This window comes from Sitodiplosis mosellana, unplaced genomic scaffold (genome assembly GCF_009176505.1).
Source record: "Sitodiplosis mosellana isolate CC-2019 unplaced genomic scaffold, AAFC_SMos_1.0 Smas_scaffold_2, whole genome shotgun sequence".
NCBI lineage: Eukaryota > Metazoa > Arthropoda > Insecta > Diptera > Cecidomyiidae > Sitodiplosis > Sitodiplosis mosellana.
Genome location: NW_022595245.1, coordinates 1,349,743 through 1,366,175, shown reverse-complemented (window position 1 = coordinate 1,366,175; position 16,433 = coordinate 1,349,743). Strand labels below are relative to the sequence as shown.

The 16,433-nt window shown below is 36.3% G+C and overlaps 1 protein-coding gene across 7 annotated transcripts in view; it reads left to right on the top strand.

The window, feature by feature from the left end:
* LOC129565384 (inactive dipeptidyl peptidase 10) overlaps nucleotides 1–15,125 on the top strand; it is an 84,562-nt gene extending 69,437 nt beyond the window's left edge. For all 7 annotated transcript variants that reach the window (XM_055440213.1, XM_055440212.1, XM_055440216.1 and 4 more), the window contains 3 exons: nucleotides 1,597–1,754; nucleotides 8,155–8,360; nucleotides 8,568–15,125. In XM_055440213.1, the coding sequence (XP_055296188.1) occupies nucleotides 1,597–1,754; nucleotides 8,155–8,360; nucleotides 8,568–8,699 (496 nt within the window). In that variant the 3' untranslated portion in view covers nucleotides 8,700–15,125. The remainder of the gene's footprint in view (nucleotides 1–1,596; nucleotides 1,755–8,154; nucleotides 8,361–8,567) is intronic.
* The last annotated feature ends 1,308 nt before the right edge of the window (nucleotides 15,126–16,433 follow it).

Below are 16,433 nucleotides of genomic sequence, written 5' to 3'. Positions count from 1 at the left end.
TGAGCCAAACATGACAGCTTTTAACGGTGGTGTGAATATGAATTTACCATGTCGTGTGTTTTGCACAAAGCATCTGCATTGGGACTACGTTTAATTCGATATTTGCATAATTAAATGGCTTTTAATCAAATTCGTTACATAGTTTTAATTGGAGTGAAAGTCTCATTTGAATGCACAAGTATTTTTGGCGACGGTTTTCTTTCCATGAAAAACCTTTTATCAAGTTTTATTTTTGAGAAGAATCAAGTTATTATTCAGTTGGGCACATTTGCAAGAATTTCCATCGATGATTTAAAATTTCATGAATTCCCCCATGACACATGCGACTAGTTATGAATTCAGTAAATTTGAAAATGTCTATTGTTCAGGAATTTAATCGAAATGTTTGCATTTGAGTACCTGGTGGTGGTTTTTGATTGGATATCGATGTAAAATGCTACACAGCAAATGTTATTTCAAGAAAGTGTGAATCGGTGCTGATAGCACTGTTCGATAAATATAGTCATTGTTTGAAAATTATTCACTGAAAATAGTCATATACAACAACACACACATAGTTTGACGCAAAAATGATTCCAATTTCCGGTATCCATCATCACGTATACATATTTATAAAATGTTTGTTATTATGTGGAAGGATGGTTTTTGCTAACGACGACGTTATTAGCATATTTTGCATAAACCTTTAATAGCAATTTCACACATTATTGATCAAATAATGACATTGCATAATAAAATACAGTTTCAAGTCAAGTGAGAGAAAATCGTTTTGCTATGTCATAAACTCCAAAGTGGGCGAAAGAGAGATGGAGAGACGATTCAAAGGGAATAACCAGTCGGAACGAGTGTGAGCAATCGGTTGACGTAGCATTTACGTCAATGCTCACGGTCATAAATCATAAAGTGTTACTGTGGTGCTACTGCATTGTCGTGCGCAAAATGATACACACACACACGCGCACACACACATGGGAGAATGAGTAAATGAAAATTTTTGATTGAAAAAAAAAAAAACACTTTTCGGATAAACATAAACATTATGCTAAAATCGAACGATAAATGACTCGATTATGCCATACAACTGAATGAATGCACAATTTGGTTTTGTATGATGAAATCCACAAACACTTTTGTGTATTGTGTGCGTGCCTTAATCGTTATTCCCGTCGAAATTGTGACAGAGATGGAGGGAGCGAGACATAAAGACGGACGAAGCGACGGGCGAGTAAGAGAGAGAAGGAGAATAAGATAGGTATTTTAGAAAGAGTGAGACAAAAATAGAGAGGAAAAGGTAGATAGACAAAAGGGAGATACGGAGCTTAATATTGGTTATTCAGCTGCAGTGCGAGCCATTTATTTCATTCGGTTGCTCCATGTGGTGGCATTTTGCGTCGCATTCACTGAATTATTTTTCTTTTCTCATTGCAAAATGGTTTGAATAACATTTTCATTGTGGGTTTCTGTTCTCTGTTTGTTTATTTTCATTTGATTTTGCTGCACTGTTGTTTGTTGTTTCAACTGTTGGATGCTGCTGGTGCTGGTGCTGTTGCTGTTGCTGTTGCGATGGAAACTTCAATTGTACGATGTGAAATGTAGCCACTTGTTGTCGAATATGAATTACCTCGACGAGACACGTGTCGGCATTTGGGGCTGGGGTTATGGTGGATACGTTACGGCAATGGTGCTCGGGGCTCAACAGCCAGTCTACAAATGTGGTGTTTCTGTTTCACCCATCACCGATTGGCTATTCTACAGTAAGTACAAATTCATCGCTTTTGCTCAACTTGCTTTATTTGCAACGACGAACCGATCATATCACAACGTTTTGATGGAATTACATGCATAGAAAATTAACTTGTATTATTCCTTCGAATTTGAACGACAACAACAATGTCACGATCAACTGACTGAAATTGCCACTACAATAACATTCGAGATTTCCTTCTAATTTAAGGGTGTTCTGATCGTTACCTTTTTTATTTGGATCCGTAGCTCTTATCTTTGGATCCGTAGCTAAAGGTAGGGTAGAATATTCGATGATTAGACACGTCGGGTTTGCTGGTAACAATTAGACTGATTCTCTTTATTCGGTATTCGTTTGTTATACATGCGGTCGCCGCTCGTGCGGCGACGTCGTGCGCTTCCCGTATAGGCGCACGAGTCAGTGCACTCGCTACATCATCCCCCCCCCAAAAAAGAATCTGATCGTCCCGATCAGTTATACAATAGGTATGGGGTTAGCCATTCGAGCAATGGTTGTGGCGATCGGAAGGATCTTTCTGATAACAATATATATTACGAATGCGATTATGATTACAGATATACCCAAAACTCCCAGGATACCGAAGGTGTGAGTCTTGTCGGTTAGTTGGATTTCTTTTATTTTTTCTCCGTTCATTTTCTCCATTGCTTTTAGCATATCGGAGGTACTCACATCTTCTAGTATTCCCAGATCGTCTGTCAAAATTGTCTTAGGCTCTATTGCTTCGTCAACGGTTGATTCATCGAATTTCAATTTGTTTAGTTCCAATATCGGTCTTATTTCTGATGAATTGAGGGTGTTCGATTCGTGTCCCCTCAATTTGTATCCTCCGATGATAATGCTACACTTGGGCATTACTTCAATTACCTGAGGTTCGAGTAGAGTCAAGACTTCTACCTCCTTTCCTCTGCAAAATTTTTTAGCGATTATTCTCGAGTCCGTGAATACGTGTATTTTGTTTGTTTGCGATATTGGGGTAACGTATGTTGCCTTCTGAACGCGTTTGGTTTTGCAGATGTTTTTACTGGTTTCACCGCTCGCATTCGTTAGCAATAATATCCCACAACTTTTAAAATGGTCAGTAATTATCGGTGATCGAATTTTGCATATTTGTCCATTTTTCCCAAAACAGTTATCTGATTCGCTCAGTTCAATAATTTCGCCGGTTTCGAGATTCGCTAACAGGTGTTTTGCTTTAATTTTGATAATGTGAATTTCATCTTGAAATTTTATCGGTATTGGAGTTATCTCGTATGAATCAAACGTTCTAGCTTCTACTATGGGAATGGATAATTCGATAAAAATGCTATTTTCCGTGACTCTGGCTTTAACATGCGAAAAGGTAAATATTTCATGAATGTCGTCTTTATTCCAATTGATTGGAAATTCCTCCCCGCTCTGCAATTTCATTTTTATTGTCATCAAATCGTTTCTAATAGCATTTATGTCGATGATATCCGATATATCCCCGGTTGTTGTATCCTTAACTACGTTATTTATTCTAGTCGTTAAATCGTGGTGGTCTATGATGATCAGCGTGGCTATCTCAGTTAAAAAATTGATTTTCTCTCTTAGTGTTATTTCGTCAATTTTTTTATTATTCACCGTTGTTTCATTTTTTACGATTCTAGCTATTTCGCTAATTTTATCTTGGAAATCGTGTAATGTTTGATTTGAGCTGTTTATCGTTTTCATTATTATTGTATTGACACATATTGACACAATGTTATCGTTTTCGTACAACATTCTATCATATTCGTTTTCGAAATGCTTAATTAGTATTCTACAATTGTCATGTTCTGTTAGCTGGTTACATATAATGTTCATTCTAGAGATAATTGATTTCAATGTTTGCTTCTCCTTATAATACTCGCTCAAATCATAATAATAACAGATCTTCCACGTGCTGTACGTTATTTGGGTTTTACCCAGCATCGTGTATATTAGACCCGATGTTGTTTCACTAAAATTAGCCTCGCCCGCTGTTATCATCAATGCCATGCATATCATCGTCAGCTGGATCTTCATGTCTGTAATCGAAGATTGAATTATTGCCGACGTGTGATTTAACGTTCATTCTAATCTATACATTTAATGTCTTTTTTTTTTTTTTGTTTTGTTTTTTTTTCTGCTGTCTTAGCTTTATGCCATTTATGATTATGTTGCCATACGTAGCGCCGTGGGTTTTTACTGCGTTTTGCGGTCCATTTATTCCCGTCATACAATATTTTATTTGTGGGTAGTACAGAATGTTTTGCTTTAGGAGCTTGTAACTTATTATCGTAGCATTTGCACCACAATCAATAAGGAATTTCACCAATCTGTTACATATTGATACATACGCCGTTATGGTGAGATCTCTGTTTTCCAGTTGAATGGCGCTCTCGACTGAGATACGACTGATTACTTGCTCAAGCATTTCGGTTTTTTCGATTTGATTTTTAGGTGGATGCACTGTGGATTCTATTTGTGCATCCACCGTTCGGAGTTTAAATGCATCGGCAATAACGGAGTTGATGTGGCACCCGTCGATACCTTTGCCTCATATACTTCTTCACCCTCCGAATTTGATGCATCTTCTATACTAGCACCCATTGTTTTCGATGTTTTCGTTTTGTTTTGTTGAGAGTTGTATCCACTCGATTGAGCCTTTTGCTCGTCATTTCTATTCGGGTTAAAGAAACATCGCTCCGGTCTATGATTTGTCATTTTGCAGAAATTGCACGGTATCCTGCTGTTGTTGTTTTGAGCGTTGTTATTGTTTTTGTTGTTATCACCCTTATTATTGTTGTTATTCTTATTATTGTTGTTGTTGTTATTTTTGTTAAAATTGTTGTTGTTATTGTTTTTATTGATTTGTTTTTGTTCATTTGATTGATCTTTAGCGACATTCGATAATTGCATTTGCTCTTGTTTTTCTGTGGCGTGTGCGACTGCCTCATACAAGCTTCTGTGATCCGCACTGAGTGCCATTGTACGCGTTCTTTCATCGTATATATTTTGCTTGAATTTCCGTACTGCTAACTCCTCGTTCATTTCAGCTTTCACGGCTTGTATAGCCGCGTCTTCGCCTGACGATGTTAAATTCAGCATGTCCAACAGTTTTTTCACCCGTTCGGCATATGCATCTATCGATTCTTTCTGTCCCTGTCTGATCGATAACAGTCTCTCTTGAGCTGTTTCATATGTCATCGTCAATTTATATTTTTCACGCATTTTTGTTTTTATTTGCTCCCACGTGTCATTCGTTGTATTGCCCAGCTTATGTGCCGTTGTTAGTCGTGTTTTTATTATTCGCAGCACTGTAGGCCTTTGGCCTGCCTCACTCAGGTCGTAAATGAGGTCGCTTTCCGCAATAAATTGCAATATTCCATCATGAGTTTCTATGAATTTGGGAATACCCTTCATAATGCTGTTCAACGATAAAGCCATTTCGTCGCCTTCTTGCTCAGAATCCGAAGAATTAAAATGATTGTTCCTATTGTTATTGTTATTATTATTATTATTGTTGTTATTATCGTTATTATTGTTGTTATTTCTACCGTTTTCAGGATTCGAAGCGTCGTTATTACGATCGTTGTTATTGTTGTTGTTAATATTATTGTTGTTGTTTGGCGGCTGTTGGCTTTGAGTCAAATTATTCGCTGTTGGATCTGTCGCGTTTTCCGGATTACCATTCGCCGTGTCTGTTGTTTTATCCGCTTCCGTCGGTTCTTTATTTGTTACTTTAATCAGCTGATCGTCTGATTTCCCGTCAGTTTTTTCCCTCTCTACCGATAAGTTACCGATGGATTTGTCTGTCAAAACCGAATATGTCTCTTCGGCTGCTTCAAACGGATCGAAATGATAATGATCGACAACTGAACCGCCGTGGTGCGACTGTGTAATTCGATTTGGATCTAAAAATTGACTCTGTGCGTCTAAACCAGCAGCTCCGTCAAGCCAAGTCTCGTTCAAATTTACTTGTACTGGACTTCTGTTGAAAATAAATGTTGAGGACGATTCGGGCGCGCTAAATGTTAGCGATCTACGGCCTGTGGTCAAATCATGAACCGCACGATCTTCTATCGTTTTTAAATTTTTTTCCAAGTCCAACAAATGAGATAAATAGCCCGAATCGCTCTGTTTTTTATTATCGTTTTTCTTTGGCGGTGGCGTTCGTTGCATTGAGGAGTCGAACTCGAAAAGTGCACGAGTAGCAAATGCCAAATTCGATTTTATGCTATGTGTGTTTAATTGTTTTTTTTTTTTTTTTTAACGAACCGGACGAAAACGAAAAGGTATGAGGAACAAATTCGGTTGTGCTTGCTGACTACTGAATTATATATTTAATTGCACCATTTGATTTTAGCCGAGTGTAAATAATCGAAATCAACCAAAAAATGAACACTTCACTTTAAAAACATGCAAATCAGTACTCACCTAACGACCTATCCCAACAATTAGCTCGTACTCGATTCTGATATTCTGCTGTCTCCAAGTTGGTGTCCAGTTACTCGTCTTCCGCCGCTGTTCGTTCCCACACTTGGCCGCTTTCGTTCGTTTTTATGCTTCACCTCCGCTTTGCTTATGTTCTTCTTTGGGTCCCTTCGCTCGCTCTTCGTGGCTTACTGCACGTGTCTTTGCAACGTGCGGTTTTTTTCCTCGGTTTTGTTCTGTGTATGGAATTCGCGTGTGTCTTTTTTTTTCTTGCTTCTTCACATACACGAATGGAATTTGCTCGATGGTTTTTTTTTTCTCTCCGATATTCAAGTGTATGAATGGATTTTGCCCGATGTATTTTTCTATTCACTTTTTCGGTGCGTGAGTGGATTTTGATCTATGTTTTTCTATTATGCAATGTTTTGGTACACGAATAGTTTTTGCGTGATGATGATTTTTTATCACAAATCGCTCACTTGATTTCTCTGTGCACTTTCACTGACACGTGGAACTTTGATTTTTTCTTTTTCCTTCTTTTTTTCGGTTTCTATTGGTCTACGATTCCGCTATTTTTTTCGATGTTGTGAGTCTTTCGTTTGTTGCAGCGCCAATTTAAGGGTGTTCTGATCGTTACCTTTTTTATTTGGATCCGTAGCTCTTATCTTTGGATCCGTAGCTAAAGGTAGGGTAGAATATTCGATGATTAGACACGTCGGGTTTGCTGGTAACAATTAGACTGATTCTCTTTATTCGGTATTCGTTTGTTATACATGCGGTCGCCGCTCGTGCGGCGACGTCGTGCGCTTCCCGTATAGGCGCACGAGTCAGTGCACTCGCTACACTAACTACGAGCCGAACTCTCTACTAGATGCTATCGAATTCTCCTTGCGATGGCATTCCAAGTGCATTCAATGGTGCTTAATGTTGTGTATAGTGCACAAAGGCTAAAACCAGACGGAAAATGAATAGCTGCAAAGTGCATAATTACGCATGAACTTTTAATCGGAAAATATCTCGTTCGATGATTGTTACTAATGGTTGAACATGAGTTGGGCGTTGTTAATGGCATTTTGAATGGAATGCCGTTTCATGTTCAAGCATAAAACGGTTTTTCGGGGACGGAGAAAACGCGCCGCTTTGGTTATAATCGATTTTCATTGGAGTGTACGCTGTACGTTCACCGGCCCAAAACTGAACATGAATAAACTGTAATTTTTCACAGCTTTTCTATACCGTTGGAAACCTTGAGGTTTCTACATGATTCGCGCGGTGTATTCTCGAATGCAACTGCAACGGTGATATGCTCTTTTCGATAAGTTGTATTCATGGAGCGTTTAGCATTGGAAATGCAAAATTATAGGCTTTCCGTGTGGTTCGCGTTTAGCAAAATGTGAGCTTAAACGGAAAATATGCCGCGTTTCGTCTGTTTCCATGTGAAATATGAATGTTCGAGTGATAAGTATTTTCTGGGATTGACGAGCCAAAGCATGCACACGATTTATGGGCCGCTCAACAACAAGGTCATGACACTCTAAATGGCGAAAATATTTAGTTGGGGCTTTTTGGAAATAGAAATGGATGACGCGAACTAGTTACTCTGTTTATTTCACTAGAAATAAAGTAATTTGATAAATTGAGGCATTTTTTCGCAAACGTAATTTCAACTCTCACACCATGAAAATCAACCTCGTACACATATCGTAATAAATATGTTTTTTTCTTTCGGTGTGAATGATGGAGTGTCTACTTTTGTCATATATTGCGATGCGAAACTAAATCGCTGGAAAATATTAAAATATATTACCTCATGTCACAATTTAATTTTCTGTCGTTCCTCTTGCAAATCATTTTTCTTGCCAACATTTTTTTTTTCTTCTCTCGTTCTCTCCTTCTCACACTCTCTCACTTACTCTCCTTTTTTCTTCATCTCGTACATTTTTTTGTCGTTGTTTCCATGTGTACCTCTTTAGATTCGGCGTTTACAGAACGAATTTTGGGACTACCGAATGAAAATTTTAAAGGTTACGTCGAAGCAGATGCAACACAACGCGCTCGACATATACCATCGCATTCGTTCTTTTTGCTACATGGACTGGCCGATTCATCCGCTCCATATCTGCATGGGACGCAGCTGGCACGTGCACTCGCCAAAGCCGGAGTGATATTTCAATACCAAGTAAGGATGATAACACTTTTGGTTGTTGCACATAGAATTTTTTTGTCTTTTTTCGAATTTTTTTTTGTCTCTTTTTTCGAATGATTTTCTCTTTTTGTTAAATATTTTTCTCCCGTTTTCGATCAAGCCAAGAGGAAAAAACTTGATTTCAAACCAAATTCTAATTTTTTGCTCCAAACTTTTCCATTTCGTTCGTTTCCTATTTAGACGTATGCTGATGAGGGTCACGAATTGGAACACGTCTTGGAACACGTGTACAAATCAATGGAACACTATTTGAAAGACTGCTTAAGCTTAGATCCAGACGATTCAAAATCCGAAGGGGATAGTTCAGCATAGGTTGCTCGACGCTCCATGCACTGGTCGTAAGAGAAGATGACGTCTCAGCAGAAAGAAAATATATGAAGCGGCAGAGAGAAATATAAAATAAAATACAATAAAAGTTCATCTTCTCTCATCGAGCTTACACATCCGTAACAAAAGGCAGAGAGAATAATATCGAAAAATATTTTTTGTGTGTGTATTAGTGTGTGAAATCGATTTACTTCGAATGAGATTCTCTCTGGAGTTTTGCTTTGAGACAAAAAAAAAGCGAGGAAAAAAAAAATAAAGTGCGTGACAGCCATGACAACGATGTACTTCAATCAGCGAAAAGCAATACAAAATGAAATGATCGTCTCTCATTCTGTAGATAGACGTGTTTTTTCTGGTTTTGTTTGTTGGGAAAATCTATTCGAATTTACAAAACGAAAATATCGTGACACATGTGAAACGTGCACATCAATAAATGATAATTGATCGTTCCAGAGACGTTCGACTGACACAAATTGCAAACAAAAACAACAAAAACAATAGCAACAACAGTAAAATCCGTTCAAATAGTGCGAAAATCAAAACGAAAATAGTGAAACGGAATAAACAACCAAACAACAAAGTATACAAACACAAAATATTTGCCACGAAACGCGGAAAAATGAAAAGCCGTGACAAAATCAAATCATCCATACTGATAGAAAACCCACGCATTGATTGATGCAATATGAATCGGAATTGTAAAAATGACTTCGAATGTGTTCTGCCAACGAGTTTAACCGGTAGTGTGTTGTCAAGTGTTTTTCCAAATAATTAAGTGTTCTTTTTCTTGGATGGTGGAGGAAAGCTAGATTGAGAAACAATCTAGAATGATAATGGATATAACGATAAATTGTAGAGAAGGAAAGAAAAACACTGAAAATGTTAACAAAAAAAGTGCTTTAAAGTCTAACAAACAAACGAATGAAACCGCTAAACCAAGCCAGAAATTTATTCAACCAAACAGAGAGAAATATGTGTTGAGTCGTGATTTTAATTAAATGTCGGTTCTCTTTGTACTTCCTTATAAGATCTACCTTAAGGCGTCATATTCATGCACATTCTCGTTTTGAAATTAAAGAAGAAAATCAAAGCAGTATCAGATTTAGTGTTAAATGCATCGGAAGTTGAATGAGGTAAGATGTGTTCAAATGTCCGATCCGATTTCTTCAAAGTGCACAAAGCCAACGAGTTGTTCTTGTCCAAGAAAGCCAAAGATTCATCTTTAAAAAAACCAAAGAGCTATTCCGATGAAATCCGTAAAAGTAGTCATTACAAGAAGCCGGAATGTAAATGGATAAACAAGAGCAAAAGGATTTTCAAAACGGAATGTTATTGATTACAAAAGGGCTATCGTAAGCAGACTTTGATTTCCCGGAAATCGTTTCCGTTTGTTTCAAGGTGCAACGAGTGAAATTTAATGAAAATGCAATCGAACACACAATTTCATTAAAAAGCTTTCCATTTGATTCAAAATAATGATTTGATCGGGCTTGACTTTTAAGTTGATTTGAAGTTATTAAAACGCGTTTGGATTTTCACTTACACTTACTCTTACACTTAACTCGTGTGCTCGAGGAAATGTTCAGAACAGAAGATCAGAAGAGAGATATACAGAGTCAAGATTCAAACTCGAAATAATTGATTTGTTTGAGTGTTTTGGCAAATGAAAGTCGGAAAATCGAGTGAAATAGATAGAAAGTGGAAGTAGAATAAAAGCAAGAGTCAGAGAAACAGTGAGAGAGAAAGAGAGAGAGAGAGAGAGAGAGAATGACGCTTGCGTTTTTAATAATAGACAAAAATTAACTAGCGAATTGTAAATAGTAGTGAATAGTGTAGTCGAGATTATTTAATGTGTGAATGAAACAGAGAGAGAGAGAGAGAGAGAGAGAGAGAGAGAGAGAGGGAAACAAAGAGAACGGGAGAGTGAAAGGTAAAGAAAGCATTAGACGTTTAAGTGTAAATTGAAAAAATATAGAACACAGACTAAAAGTGAAAAATAGAACTTAACGAAATGGTTGTGATTGTATAGACATAACGAACAGGAAAAAAAGAAAAACTAGAAGAGAATTGTGTGCGCACAAGCTCAGTTTGCAATTAGTGTTTCGAGGAGTCGATGGGTGATCATTATGTCCAATGCATGAAGCGTCCGTCACTTCCGGAAATCATTCAAAAATCCGTCAATCAATCCAACTGAAATTGATTTAGAAAGCATCCAATAAATTCTGCACTTACATTGATTTGATTTGTTCGTCTTTTAAGGATGCGATATCCAAAGTGACAGGCCAATAAATCCAATGCGATATGTGAATGTATGCGCTGGCAACAAGTTATTATATATGTTGCGTATTCATTCGCAACAATAATATGAATATGAATATGTGCCACCACCACTAGCAGCGGTAGCAGCAGCAGCAATAATCATCGATATGATTCATATGTCATTGTCCCATTATTTTTAGCTTAATGCATTGTCACCAATCATGCTCGACCGACAACTATCAAACGCCGTGTAGCTAAATGGCAAATGTGTCGTTCACGCAATTTCATATTGCATTGTTATTAGATGCTCGAGCTCACTCTTGCTCCCCATAGTCATACGGTGTGAGTTATACAAATTGCCTGAGCTCACTACTTTCCAACTAAATGCCATACGATTTTGTGTATAGATAGATAGAGATAGAGGCAGAAAGACAGAGTGGTAGGGAAATGTGTTACATTAGACATGTTGCAAACGGACACCATCGCCTCAATGACAGAAGCGTGAACACATCCGATTTTCTTGAATATTGAATATTTCAGCATATACATCATCAAATAATTATTTAATGAATATTTCAAAACTGAGATTCGAGCAAAAACCACCCACCCGAACGAAGCAGTTTTCAAAAATATGCCGTTTCTCTCCTTCAATTCACTGGCGGAGAGTAGCGCAGGCTCACTTTCTCCATCACACTCAGCTGCCTGCTTGCTGCTGCTGCTATAAATGCTCAGATCATGTAATAACATTAATCATGAATATTTAAGCATGGTTTGAACTATGAAGTGAACCGTTTCATCATGTCATAGTCGTAATGAGTAGGGAATTAGGACTAGCAATGTATTGTTTTAATAACAAGAGACAAAAAAAAAATAGAGCAACTTGTTGTGTACGTCGTACCTGTAACATGTAAATGAGGAACATTCAAGTGATAGTTTTTAGAGCATGTGCGAGAGAGAGTGTGTGTGTGTGGAAATGAAAAAGATAGAGAGATTGAAGTTGTATTTGCGAGTAATACGAGAGCTGGCAAATTTGAAACTCTCTCTATAATAAATAATAATCAAGTATAGGAAAATCGGTCCCAATTGGATGCAATCAATTTTAATCACTTATTGAGCCCATTTTATTGATTCGAAGCAATAACGATAAACATAAGTCAATAAACGGGATAAATAGGAGACACATCCGAACAAAAAACAGAGACATTCGCTATGTAGAAGAGATGAAGAAAGATATCAGTCATTACAATAAGATTTATACCGTCATTTTAACAGTGTAAGACGAATAATTGGGCGCATTTCATTCAAACTGTGGTACAACCACTTTTTTGGATGTCTTGTCAATTACAACGCCATTTATTGGCGCATAACCATATAACCAATTAGAATGGCAACTCTATTCCGCTCGGAATATTGACTTTGCTACTAAACATATGTCTTTTGTTTCATTTGTAAAATAGAAATAATGAATGTTCTAAAAATGCTCTTTCACTTCGCCACATTGATTTGATGACAATGGTAACATTAATTTGTACATAGAAAAAGAAACAAATAGCATCGTTAGGGAACTTAAGAAAAAAAAACAATCGAAAGTTTTTGGTTAAGTTTTTAATTTGGTCAGTACTTGAACATATAAATCCTGTCTTAAATGGCTTTAAACCCCAGAAGAAAAAAATGAATTATCATGGTATGGGAGTTCGATATTAAAACAATAACGAACTGAACGCCCAATGGATCGTGGAGTTGAATTGCACTTGTTGGAAAAGTTACTCGATAACTCATCGACTCGGATTGGATCGCGATAGATGTAAAATTAGTAAAGTTTTCATGTAAAACATTTTCACTCAGCTGGACACCCAATTTAATCAGACACTTACACACATATTTAATTTAAGACTCAGTAACAGGTCAATAAAAACTGCTCTGTAGCGATATAATATTATATATAATATTGAATGGCCCTCCCTCCAACACATACACACACACCGACACAGACAGACACCGACTCTAATTTATCAAATAATAACTCTCTACACATTGACTGTTTCAAACGCTGTGCGACGCTGCTTATAAACTGCTCTCTTTACTATATTGAACATTTGCGGTTACATTAAATATTCATGTATGTATGCGTGGTAACGTGTAAACCAAGAATCGTAATGATTCTATATATAGTGGTATACAAGGATAAGACGGTAGAGATAAAATACAAGTAAAAAACACCAATATTTAATTACAATACATTTGACCATGTAATTTTCAATTAAGATATGATGATGTCATACACACACACACCATTTGCTGTTCATGCAATGCAAGTCTCAATGGAATTTTGGTGGCCGAAGGCTGCACCGAACTACATTATTAACTTTGGGTGTGAAGCAGCAGTTGAAAGAAGAAGAGACGTGTCTTTTGTGGAAGAATTACATCAATAACAATTCTTTTTTCGTTTTCGGTTTTGTTAAGTGGAAGCAATAAAATCACTTTTCTTCCTGCACTTACGTTCACTTCAACATAAATAATACTGAATTTAAACTTCGATCGGCTTTTGATCTATTTTATTCACCTCGATAAGCGGTAAACCAAAAAATTTTTTTTTTGATTTAGTGAACAGAAAATATACGTTTTTTTTTTGTTCAAATATTCATTTGTTGGACAATTTTCAATGAAAATTAAGGCAAGAACAAAATATATTTTTAAAAAAACAACAAATGATGTCGTAGTTGAAATTTAAGAATTTGGGAGAGCTAGTTTTAGATATGACTATGTAACATAAAATTGAGGAATCATTCGTTGTGTTTAATAAATCTCAGTGTGAGGAACGTAAACCCCACACAAAAATGTAGAAACAAAAATTGGAAACCTTATCTAATATTATATATGATAACAAATTTTAAATTCGAAACCAATTTAAGCAACATAGATTATGTGTAAAAATAGGGGAAATTCTTTTAAAATTAAATAATTCAAAACAAATTATTGAGAGAGAGAAAATGGAGAAAACAAAAAAACAACATAGAACTTTATTATTTGTTAAATTAGCGTAAATTTTAATCGATATAACAATTCATTGACTAAAATTAGAGAATTTTATTTGATATAATAAAAACATGACTATTTATCAAGCCTGGATAAATTTACGATAATATTACAAATTCGATGACACTATTCAAGATAAAGAACATAAATCAAACTAAAAATGATTCTATATATATACACACTCACACCCACTCACAATCTAATTAAATTATGTAAATTAAACATGTTCGTGCTGTTAGAGAAAAATTTTGAAATACATATATTTCAACCCAGAAATAAATGAAAAAAAAACTATGTCATGAATTTAGAGACTAAACAACAAAATGATAACTAAAAAACACTATAATAAATGTTTCAAAATTTACAAAACTTTTAGTGAAGCCACAGTGTGAACGCCCGTTCAATTCATGTAGACACATTATGCTAATCCTCATCCTGCTCATCATTCCTTCTTTTCCACCTCAAAAGCACTTTTCGTCCCTTTTATCTTCATCATCCTCTGTGTCCCCTTTCTCCACTCCCTTCCTCTGGAAAACTCCATCTCTGCAACATAAATACACAACACAATGGATAAACATAGAGCATAAACTAAAAATGGAACAAAAATGGTGTTCAAGCACAAGTAAAAACAACAAAGTGTTGTATTTGAAATTTCAATGAAACGCCCAGAACAAGACAAATACTGCCAACAAATCAAACGAAACGTTCCAAAACTATGTGTATTCAAACCCAAAAAAATTCGATCAATTTCACAGCGCGTTTTTGGTTTTGATATGGAATTCAATTTGCAATTTTCAGCCTGGAATTCGAAATACATTCTCCGATTATAACTTCACTGGCAAACGTAAATTACCTCCACTCCTTATACCCAGCCACCTCCTGTGCTCCGCTCCAAAGCGAACGAACACTGTGAATCTGAATTGTTTGCAATATTTGCATTGTTTATCCACATTTGCATCGCAACTACACTCACACACACAATCAATCTTGAAATGATATCGAAAATTCCGACAGCGAATTGCAACAACCAGAATAATAAAAAAAACAAAGAATGCATAGAATTTATAAATAAATATTATCCAGAAATTCATTAAAATAAATATGAAACAATAAAAACCTAAAGTTTGTTTGTTATTTCAACCGATTTTTTTTTATTGCAGCCATATTCCGACTACGTTGTGTTAGTTTGTGCATGAGTTTTTTGTATTTCAGGTGGAAAGGCTTATAATCACATCATGGTAAGCAGCATTTTACATGGGTATCGTTTATTGCAAATGGGATTCTCTTTTAGTAACGCGAATCGTTATTCGCATGAGTGTGTGTGTGTGTGTGAATGCAACGAATGCAATTTTTCATGTGTGCAGTGAATAAAGCTAGCAAAGCATAAAATATAAAGTTTGATATCATTACCTCTTTTGCATTTTAAATTGATGATATAACGACATCGGGATGCATGCATACGGAATATGAGCGAAGCATACGTTTTCCATAAATACAATACACTCAATTTCCTTAATGTTGGATAAAACGTGAATGAATTCTATTGGAAATTTTTGTATAAATTATGTGACTGCACTTGCCATAACTACTCTCTGTGCCACTGCAAAATTTCCGATCCAATACATTTCCCAATTATTATTTTTGCCTTTCTTGTTTCGATACCGTTTTTATTTTCTCGTTATAGTTATTGTAACGAATTTGTCGATTGCTGGAGAAAAAAAAAGTTGCGAATTTATTTTAATAAATCATCTGCATTTTTTCGATGGTGTACATCATGTTTTTTTCTGATCTCCGGTGGGTATTTCACAACTATGTGACCAAATATCATTGAGTTTTTTTTCATGCAGTCAGAATGTTTGTTTTTTTTCGGTTATGCACTGAAAAAGTGCTCGCACCATCAAATTGCTTTGGTCTCCAAAACGAAATGAACTGCCAACAACAATAACGAATGTAACCGAGAGCCGAAGACCGAGAGACAGAGAGAGACACACACAATATAAGTGAGCACATGAATAATTTTGGAGGACTGTCGGTCATCGTGCAATATTTATGCATTTGATTTTTAACGCTTACGTCATTTGCGGCCACTAGCGGCGGTTGATTTAGGTTCTGCTCTGATTTTTAGCATTGCTTGCACTCGCTGATCGCACGGATGGCGGCTTTTTTCACCCCATAATTCCGCTTAATATTCAACAATAAACCAAAAAAGCCACACAGTTATCAAATGGCTTTTTCGCGAACGCGCTCCAACGGCCAAAAATGATGTGATCACAACAGTATTACACACACTGTTCATGGCACATTCCATTCAATCGTTCGCTCGTTCGCTCGTTTTTTCTATATGCACATGCTAGCAAAATGGTCTTTTTTATGAGCGCGCTTCGCAAAACGTTGTCAAAATAATAATCGTAATAATCGTGTTCT